The sequence below is a fragment of the Ictidomys tridecemlineatus genome, chromosome 8, assembly GCF_052094955.1.
Source record: "Ictidomys tridecemlineatus isolate mIctTri1 chromosome 8, mIctTri1.hap1, whole genome shotgun sequence".
NCBI classification, from domain to species: Eukaryota; Metazoa; Chordata; class Mammalia; order Rodentia; family Sciuridae; genus Ictidomys; species Ictidomys tridecemlineatus.
Window position 1 is genome coordinate 125,095,959 of NC_135484.1, and position 10,382 is coordinate 125,106,340.

At 41.5% G+C, this 10,382-nt stretch overlaps 1 protein-coding gene and 1 pseudogene across 1 annotated transcript; both read right to left on the reverse strand.

Moving 5' to 3' along the window:
• Positions 1–908: 908 nt before the first annotated feature.
• LOC101961020 (popy Class I histocompatibility antigen, A-1 alpha chain) lies at positions 909–3,064 on the reverse strand. Its single transcript, XM_078018547.1, has 4 exons — positions 3,059–3,064; positions 2,457–2,941; positions 2,329–2,393; positions 909–2,086 (listed from the first exon to the last, which is right to left on the reverse strand). Exons 1-4 carry the CDS (start codon positions 3,062–3,064, stop codon positions 1,800–1,802), a joined length of 843 nt encoding a protein of 280 aa, XP_077874673.1. The 3' UTR covers positions 909–1,799.
• Positions 2,931–3,634, reverse strand: LOC120888985 (class I histocompatibility antigen, Gogo-B*0201 alpha chain pseudogene; annotated as a pseudogene).
• Positions 3,635–10,382: the final 6,748 nt, after the last annotated feature.

Genomic DNA, 10,382 nt, shown 5'->3' on the forward strand with positions numbered 1-10,382 from the left:
TCAATGCTAGAAACTGATGTGTTAAATTCTGAAACATTTAAGTCTTTAAAGTCTAAAATCTTAAAAATCATAACCCTCAACAATTAAAATCCCAAATGTTAAAATGCTGAAAGCCGATTTCCCACTGTAAATTCCTTTGTGGGAAAAAGGCTATTTATATTAGAGGGGGTAGAAAGCCAAATTCTGGGGAATTGGCCAAGCAATACAAGCTACAACAAAAACATGTATAAGAGTGTGTCATTTGTCTACATTGGCATCTCTTCAGGTGATGAAGCTTTTAATGAATTAAAGATGTTTTTGTCTGAAGGAGCCAGTGATGTTACTGATAATTATATAGAGATGAAGACATTTAATTAATGGTGTACAATCACCAGTATTGCTTCTGCTCAGCTTGTGATGTTTTTGAGTGCAAACAGATGGGTTTCCACACACCCCAAACAACACAGAAGTGTTGCACAGCAGATTGCAAAAATTAATAGGGAATTATTATATCAGTGTATATCAAATCTTGGAAGAATTCAAAAACAGTATTGCCACATAAAAAAATGAATGTGAACATATTCTCCAAGAAAAGCCACAGCTTAAAAGAAAAAAAGAGCCACTACTCATTATGATACGAGAGTTCAGAATATAGTTAATGATCATGAAAGTGTATCAGTTTTTATGAACTATGTCCATTAATTATTGTATTCTGTCCCTGTAATTTTTTCATATTTCAAGTTCTTCTTAGTTTCCCCCCACTATTTAAAACTATCATCATTATTTAAAATTTTTCCTGTTTTTTATTTTATCTTTACAACATCTAATAATGGAGGTGTAAACTGTATAAGGCTTTCAGAGAGTCTCAATTTATTTTATGATTTTTGCAAATGTGACTGTGAAAGTACATTATCAGAATGTTGGCTGTGTGTAAGCATTGTTACATGTATGTAAAAACACTGAAATTTTCTTGATGAATGAAGAAATGTCCTTTTTGTATATCTACATTTGTGAAAGACAAAAACTTCTCAAGGTTTTGACTTTCTTTTTGATAACTGCATATTTGATGGTGATTTCTTGTGCATTCTCATTTACCTTGTCAAAAGATTTAGGTTGTCTAATACAGTATTTCAGATTACTGCAGGCATAATACTGGGATACACAGTTACTAACTATAGTGATAGGTATTCACACATTTTGCTTGTTCACCTATTTAGGAATATGGTTCATCTGCTCATAATTGTTATACTTGTGCAAATGTTGTTAGTATAGCTGCACATTTATTCATTCAAAAATATGTTATTGCATATTTAATGGTGTAAAGTAGTTTCTGACATGTTCTGTCATGTCTCTAAAATAAATCCCTTTTGAAAATGCTAATAAATATCTTTCAGTGAATTAAAATTAAATTTTTTCCCCAGACTTATAGTTTTGGAGTTTTAATCTTTTGGAGATTTAAACATTTGAGATTATGGCTTTCAGTATCATGTCTTTTGTGGGTCAAACCCTTCTTAGTTAAAAAGTCAAGAAAAACTACCTGGGGCTTGGAATCCTCACTGGGAAAGAAAACTGAGACCTCACCCTTACCCTACCTGAGTTCTTCTTCCTCCACATCATAACAGCAGCAACAGCTCCAAGGAGAACCAGGCCAGCAACCATTACCACAAAGGTGATGGAGAACTGGGGAGACCTCTCTGGGAAAGGAAGGGAGGATAAGTGACCCTGGCTCTCAGTTTTCAGCTCTGACCCTGCTGAGGGTCTCCAAAGAATGGCTCCTGTTTTCCTGACCACAGGCCCTGTGCCCTCATCCCCTCCTTACCTCATTTCAGGATGAGGGGCTCAGGCAACCCCTCATGCTGCACATGGCACGTGTATCTCTGCTCTTCTCCAGAAGATACCACCACAGCTGCCCATTTCTGGAATTTTCCATCCCCTGCAGGCCTGGTCTCCACAAGCTCCATTTCCTGGGTTTGGTCCTCCCCATCCCGTTGCCAAGTGAGGGTGATCTCCGCAGGGTAGAACCCCAGAGCCCAGCACCTCAGGGTGACCTCATGGTCAGAGATGGGGTGGTGGGTGATATGTGTCAATGGGAGATCTGCAGATAAGACTCAGTTAATTGGGACATTTTGCATGGGGCACTGAAGAATGGACAGGACAATAGGTGTGAGGTGGGAGCCCAACACCCAGACACTAAGCAGGATTCAGGAATCTGGGATAATATTCCTATTTTTTCTTATATTCTAGAATTAGGGTGAGACAGCCAAGAGGAAGATGCTCCAAGCTTCTAAGAAATACTTTAGATTCTGAACTGAGTGGAGGCTGACAGCTGAGGAAAAGATGGTCTCAGACTTCCAAAGTCATTGGGTTGGGATAAAGAACAAAGCCTGAAAGTCACCCTGGGATGCCCGAGGTTGCTGCAAGAGTCAAAGGAAACTGATCACTTATTTTAAGGATTGTCTTCCCTCCAGCCCTAGGACCCCTTGGTGTAATTAAGAGAAGTGTGGTTCTTAGAGTCACTCTCTGGTACAGCTTTTGGAAACCAAGTTGAACTCATACCCTTTTGGATCAGAGGGAGGACACTATTCTTTACTTGCAAGAGGCGCATGGGGGAATATACAGGAGATCTCCAAGTTGCCCCGCTGCTGCTGATACCTGTGCGCTGCAGCGTCTCCTTCCCGTTCTCCAGGTGCTTGCGGAGTGTCTCCAAGCACTCCCATTCCAGGAAGGCCCTGTTTGTCTCCGTCACTCCCTCGGCCTCCCACTTGCGCTGGGTGATCTGAGCTGCCGTGTCTGCCACGGTCCAGGAGCGTAGGTCCTCATTCAGAGCAATGTAATCGGTGCCTTCATAGGCGTACTGCCAGTACCCACGGAGGAGGCGCCAGTCTGGTCCCACATCGCACCCGTACACCCTCTGGAAGGTGTGAGACACTGATCCCGTCCCACGATTAGGTTCCCCCCCAGCCTACTCCCGCCCTCGCTTCAGACGACTGGAGGTGACTAGTGAGATCTTTTCCATACTGGAAACAGTAAATGAAACCAAAGCCCCACATTTTGCATAGGTGAGCGGGTCTCACACTACTGCCATGAGTCTCAGACCACGAGGAGTTTCTGGAGGATTTGGCAGGGAAGTGGGAGAAGAGGAGGGGTCGTTACTTGGAACCCTGGCCAGAGGTCACTCACCGTCGTCGCTCTGGTTGTAGTAGCTGAGCAGAATCTTCAGGCCTTCTCGGTAAATCTGCTGTAGCCTTCTGGCATACTGTGTCTCCCGGTGCCAATACTCCCTCCCCTCCAGCTCTATCCAAGGAGTCTGTGGCTCCATCCTCCGAATTGAGGCGTCGTCGAACTCAAATCGCAAGAATGGCGTGTCGTCTACGTAGCCTATTTCGATGATGTGAGGCTCCCCGCGGAGGGGTCGCGACATCGCAGTGATGAGAAACTTTAGAGAATGGGAACCTGGGGGAGGGGAGCGATTGAGACCTAGCGCCGGACCTTGGGTTCCAGGCTGAGAAAGCCTGGAAAGAAGTAGCAGGGCGCCAGGGCTTGTGAGATGGGAAGCGCGGGGAGGCAGAAGGGAGTGAGGGAAGGGGCCACTCACTACTCAGGAGATGGGGACCCGGGGAGGGGTCTGGGTTTGTGGTCAAGAAGACCCGGCTTCCCAGAGTTCTGCGTCCGCGTGGTCCCCTTGCCTCTCCTGAGCAGAGGTCTTCCCCCCCTCCCCCCGCCCCCCATCTCGCACTCACCAGCCCAGGTATTGGTCAGTGCCAGGGCTCCGAACAGCAGTAGGAGAAGGGCTCGGGGCTCCAAGGCTCTGATCCTTCCTGTTTGGGGACAATCAGTCCTGCTCCCTCCCTTTGTATTTCATAACCAGGAACCTAAGGCCTCCTTGACTGGCTTCTCTATGAATCCTACCCGCAATAGGGGTTCTGGGGCCCTGTCACGAGTTCCAGGCAGAAGCAAAAGTGAAAGCTGAGGAAATCCCCAAGGTATTTCCCAACTCTAGGCTTCTTTGCACACCCTCCTAGATCCTGGGACCCTGAGAGCCATGCCCGGGACCTGGGGATTTTGCCTAGTTTAAGCTCTCTCCTCTTGCCTTGAAGACTCTTTAGGCACTTAGTCTTTCAAAGTCCTGCCTCAGGTGCTGTCAGCAGTTCTTAAACATTTTGGTTTCAGGATCTCTTAATTCTTAATTCTTAGGAATTAAGTAGGCTCCCCAAGGTAATTTTGTTTATGTGTATTATAGTTATCAATGTTTATCACATTAGAAATTAAACCTTTTAAAAATAATCTCTCTAGCAAATTAATAACTTATTGCGTGTTAACAGAAAAATAGTTTTAGAGAAATAATTATTTTTTAAAAATAAAGTAATAAAGTGGAAGCTGGACTTTCTTTACACTTCACATTTTTATAAGTCCTTTTCATGTCTGTTTTGTTAGAAGACCTATGTATTTTTGTATCTATTTCTGCATTTAACCTATAATTTTGATTGAAATATATGAAAAAAAGCTAACCTCATACCAGTATGTAAGAGGAACCACTTTTAATAATGTTTTTGGATAATTGTGGGTATTCATCTTTGAATGAATACCTAAAATGACATGTCAACTTCTTAAAGGTTATTTGCAATGCAGATCCTGAAGCATTGTCACTGAACTTTTGGAATTCTGTTGAATTAAAATCTATAGATGTGTCTATAGAGTTTAATGTCAGTCAGATATGCAAGTCTAAATAATCATAGTTTTTCTGTCATTCATTCTTTCAAGTAAAAGTGATATTCTATAAAACAAACTGATACTGTTTAAAAAATGATTTCATTGACATAAACATCCCAATTTGGAATATAGTAGGCTTTATGTGTATTTCCCATTTAATCATATAAGATATTTTAAAAAATGTGAACCCTAGACTAGAGACTTACTGTAGTTAATATTTTTTAATCCTTCAATCTAGACATGTTTATATGAAAGTGACTTCTTCTTCTTCTGTAATTAAGAGGTGGTAAAAAAATTACAATAACTACTCTTAAAGTTTAGTACTGTAGCTCCATTCTTGCTGAATTTTATTTCAGTGAAAATAATGTTTTAGTAATGTTATAAAAATAGTCTTGACCTTGTAGATCCTGTGAAAGGATCTCAGAAATTATAAGGGTTCCATATACCATACTTTGAGAACTGCTGCTCTGAGTAAACCACAGAGAGTACTCCACTGCCCCCATCCTCTTTGCCACTTCATTTCCAAGAATTTCTCTTCTTTAGATGGATTCCTGCTTCTCAAACTTCATGCTCTGTCCCTGGACTCTTCTAGAGGATAATTCATCCCCTAAAAATTTGATGTCAACAAAGTGTCTTCAGACTGAGAATAGAACTGAAGAAACATGTGTTTTTCTTTTTGGAACTGGGGACACTTTGTTTTTAAAGGCATTAGATAAGAGATTCACTTATGACCCATTTCAGTTCTATGTATTCACACTCCAGACAGAAATCTTATGCAATCTGTGCAAGAAATAATATTGGCCCTTTCATTTTAAATGGATCTTATTGACTTAACCTGTGGCCCAGATAGCATCAAGAGCAGTTAACTTAGTCCATGAGGTTGCTATATATAACAAATGTACTATACACTGGGTAGCTTATAAACAAAAGAAATTTATTTGTTACATTTCTCAAGGTCAGGAAGTTCAGAATCAAGGTTTTGGACAATCTGTGTGGTGAGGACCCTCTTCCTCATAAATAGCTGTTTTTTCACTGTATCACTGAATGGTGAACAAGGGGCTAGGGAGATTTTATAATGAATGGGATTAGAACTATCATAAGAACTATTATAAGAGCTCTGCTCTCATGATCCAATCACATACAGTAAATCCTACTTACAAATACCATCTCATTGGGGATTATCTTTTAACATATGGATTTTGGGGATACATAAACTTTTAGTCATTTCATTTCAGCATTATTGTACAACAAAACATTCTAAAATAATGAAATTGTGCTCTATCTGCAGTCCAGGATGATAACCACAGTTAACATGTGGTTATTGAGCACCTGAAATGTGGCTAGAGTGCTAAACAGTTCACTTTTTAAATTTTATTCATCTTAAATATAAATAGCCACATGTAACTACTAGATATGGTTTTTGACAGTGCTTATCTGAAGTCTTCAGTTTACAATCTCCTATTCCAAAAAAGGTACATTGTAATTTATAGATTGAAGTACAATCCTCATATGGTCCATGAATGATTGGTTTCAGGGCCACCCCCCAACCCAGGGATATAAAAATTCACAGATGCTTAGGCCTCATAAAATGTTAGGTGGGGGAAGATGGCAGAAGTGAATTGAGCAGCAAGTCCCAATGACTTCCTCACAACAAAGAAAGGAGGCAGAGAATAAAAGCAGACTTTAGAGGTGGGTGATAAAATAAATGCTCTAAGACTCAACTACATAGTCTGAGACCTGGAGAATCTGAAAAGTTGGTTACCAGAGGAGAAAACAAAACTCAAGAGCATTCTAACCTGAACCTGAGGATTATGTGTGTGTGTTGGGCACATCAGAGAGAGAAAGAGAGAGTGGGGAATGGACATTCTTTTAAACTCACTCACTTAAAAGAATTGTTGAAAAACTGTTGAAAAGATTAATAAAATTTAAAATTCATAAATTTTAAAGTTAAAATAGCACAAATTACTTACAACCAAATCATAAAGATGAAGCTGAGGGTGTGGTGCAGCCATCTTTTGGAGCCTGCAGCCCACCAGTTGTCCTCTTAAATTAGCACAACATCTTTCCCTGCCTACACAGCTGCAATGTAAACCAGAGGGAAGCCCCCACTGCAATGGGCTCTTTTAAGAATCTGGAGAGAAATTACTTCTAGCGGGACCTCTACTAGCCATAAATCTCTGAAAGTCCCTCCTTACTGTCCAATTCCCCCTGAACAAATGAATGGAGTGAGCTGGTGGGGACCTGGGCTGGGGAAGTGTACCTCACCCTGCTCAGCCTCCTGGGACCCAGGCAAGGGCGAAAAGCTCTGCACAGGCTTATTGAACTCAAAGGCTACAATGAAGCCCCTTTGGCCCCAAAACCAAAGAAAGTTGATTTACCAGGCCCTGACCTCTAGTACTTAGAGGAAGCATCATGGGAAGCCCAGGGATAGTCCCTGGGATTGCAGCACCATATTAGAGGTAAGCTCCCTGAATATCCAGTGACTAACAGACCCAGTGGAAAATTGGCAGAGGCTACACAGTAGGAAGGGTTGGATATATCCACAATAGGTACCTGGCCTGATCCCTTGTCATAACTGGCAAGCGACAGGGCATTATTTGGATACTTGCAGGAACTTACACCAGACTTATTAAGCACAGAAAATCAATCCCTACCATTCATAACCTGGGGAAATGTCAACTGGATTGCAGGTGAACCATCAGAGACCCTTCATCACAGCATCTCAGAGAGCAGAAGCAGCAGGGGGAACACCTCTGTACCACAGAACACCTGTTGAAAATCCACAACCAGTGTTCTGCACACACAGAAGGCTATCAGGATCTTCAATACCATAAAAAGAATCTAGTAGAGGGGAACAAATAGACTGGTGACCAATAGCAAACACAGGGGCACATCAGAGTCTGCGTCCTGAACTTCTGCAACATTAGAATCAGCCCACTCACAAAACTACACCCTCCTAGAGTATGAACAACTGTAGTGTCAACTTAGATTATATAAATAACTTCTTAACTTGAATGATAATTGTTAATGCAATAGTCAACATTGTATCTCCAACCCATTTGAATATATTTCATATAATGGTATAAAGGATTAATTGGAACCAATCTTCCTAGCATTGTTTTTCTAACTCTAGTTTATTCTTGCTTCTCTTACCCCATACATCCTCTTGCTACTACCTTAAATAATACCCATTCACTTATTTCTCCTTTCTACCTTTGTGTAAGTACCCTTTTATAGTTTTTATTACCCCCTTCACTTACTTTTTTTTCTGTTTTTTCCTTCCCCCATTTGCCTGCACTTTTTTCCTCTCATCTTTTAGAACTTACGTAAGGTTATAGTAAGTTTACTAAATTTAACTACTAAATTAATTTTTATATAATTAATGAAATTTTACTTACTATATAACTTTTATAGTAAGTGTACTAAATTTAACTACTAGATTAATTTTTTTACCTATTCCAGAACTTTATTATAGGTTTATACCTAAATTTGAGGAATTACAGTGAATAATTGCAATAAGTTTTTGTTCTTACAAGGTTGTATCATATAAGATTAGGGTCAGAAGTGATTATAGTTAAGAGGGCTCGATGGTATCTCTTAAAGTGGAGCTGGAATTGGGATCAGCAGAAGTCACACATTGAATTAAAGTATTGTTATCTAGACATCCATCCAACCCAGGGCTCTTAACAAATAGAAGCTCCATAGTAGTTATTCACTTAAAAGAAGAAGTCAGAACTATACTGATAGGTGGGTATATATAAAAACAATATAAAAAATCAAGGAAAAACCATCCCAAACAGCCCATAATGCTCCAACAATTGACTTCATTGACACTACAGTGGAGGAAATGTCAGAGAAGAGATTTATAAAATTCATAAACATTCTATGAACTAAAAGATTATGAAAAGAGTGAAATCAGAGAGGAAATACAGGAGGTGAAAGATTACTTCAATAAAGAGAGATTATTAAAAAGAATTAAAATGGAGGGATCCAACATGGTGGCTGGCCAGGAAGCAGCAATTCCAATGTCTCCACTTTAACGGGATCAGAAGGACCAATTGGAACAGCCGCAGCCTACCTATGGAGGAACTTCTAGCAATATTCCCTTAAGAGGAGAGGAGCCGAGAACTGGTAGGTTTATTGGAAGAGACAGTTTGTCCCAGAGAAGTGGGTCTTGGCTGGCCACGCGGGCACAGAGGTACAGTCCTGCAGACATCAGCCGCTCCTGCAAGCGGCTCTCCCGGGAGGCCCAACTCTCGCTCTGCGAGCGGCTGCCCCACCCGCCTGGCTCTTAACCACGTGGGCCGCAGCTACCCGGATCCACAGGCGGCTCCACGGCGGGTGCAGGAGTTCAGTCCCGCAGCCAGCACCCGCTTCTGCAAAGCTGCGCGGCCCGCCCCGCCTGAACCGGCAGGTGGCCTCCACCATCCGGGCTCTCACAGGAGGCCCATCTCTCGCTCTGCGAGCGGCTGCCCCACCCACCTGGCTCTAACCACGTGGCTGCAGCTACCTGGCTCCACAGGTGGCTCCACGGAGGGTGCAAAAGTCCAGTCGCCCAGCCAGTACCCCCTTCTGTAAGTGGCTGGCATCCAGAGCGACGCGGCCTGCCCCGCCCAAACCGGCAGGCGGCCTCTGCCATCTGGACTCTCACAGGAGGCCTGGCTCTCGCTCTGTGAGCGGCCGCCACACCTGCCCGGCTCTTAACCAAGCGGCAGTATGAAAAGACAAGGAAAGAAAGGACCACAAGCAATGCAGGTCAACTCAACTTTAGAAGAGGCAATAGCTGCATCAGATGGAATGACAGATAAAGAGTTCAGGATATACATGCTACAGATGATCTGGAGTCTCAAGGAAGATATGAAACAGCAAAATCAGACAATGAAAGATCACATTGACAAGGAACTACATAAACAAATATAGGAAGCAAAAGATCAATTACAAAGGGAGATAGAGGTAATAAAAACAAACAAACAGAAATCCTAGAAATGCAGGAAGCAATAAACCAACTTAAAAACTCAATTGAGAATACTACCAACAGAGTAGACCACTTAGAAGATAGAACATCAGACAATGAAGACAAAGTATTTCAACTTGAAAAGAACGTAGACAGCTCAGCAAGTCTGCTAAGAAACCATGAGCAGAACATCCAAGAATTATGTGATAATATTAAAAGACCAAACTTAAGAATCATTGGGATACAGGAAGGCACAGAGCTCCAAACCAAAGGAATAAATAATCTATTCAATGAAATAATACGAGAAAACTTCCCAGACTTGAGGAATGAGACAGAATCCCAAATCCTAGAAGCCTACAGGATGCCGAATGTGCAAAATCATATGAGATCCACACCTAGACACATTATAATGAAGATGTCCAACATACAGAATAAGGAGAGAATTTTAAAAGCTACAAGAGAAAGGAAGCAGATTACATTTAGGGGTAAACCAATCAGGATAACAGCTGATCTCTCAACACAGACTCTGAAAGCTAGAAGATCCTGAAATAACATATTTCAAACACTGAAAGAAAATGGGTTCCAACCAAGAATCGTGTATGCGGCGAAATGAAGCTTCAGGATGGAAGATGAAATTAAAACCTTCCACGATAAACAAAAGTTAAAAGAATTCACAGCTAGAAAACCTTCTCTTCAAAAAATCCTTGGAAAAACATTACAGGAAGAGTAAGTAGAAAAT

Excerpts from the sequence above, each read along its gene's own strand:
- LOC101961020 (XM_078018547.1), bottom strand. Across the intron at positions 2,394-2,456 it reads TCTCTTAATTACACCAAGGG|CAACCTCGGGCATCCCAGGG; the intron begins GTCCTAGGGCTG and ends TGACTCTTGCAG. Across the intron at positions 2,087-2,328 it reads CCAACCCAATGACTTTGGAA|TCTTATCTGCAGATCTCCCA; the intron begins GTCTGAGACCAT and ends CAATTAACTGAG.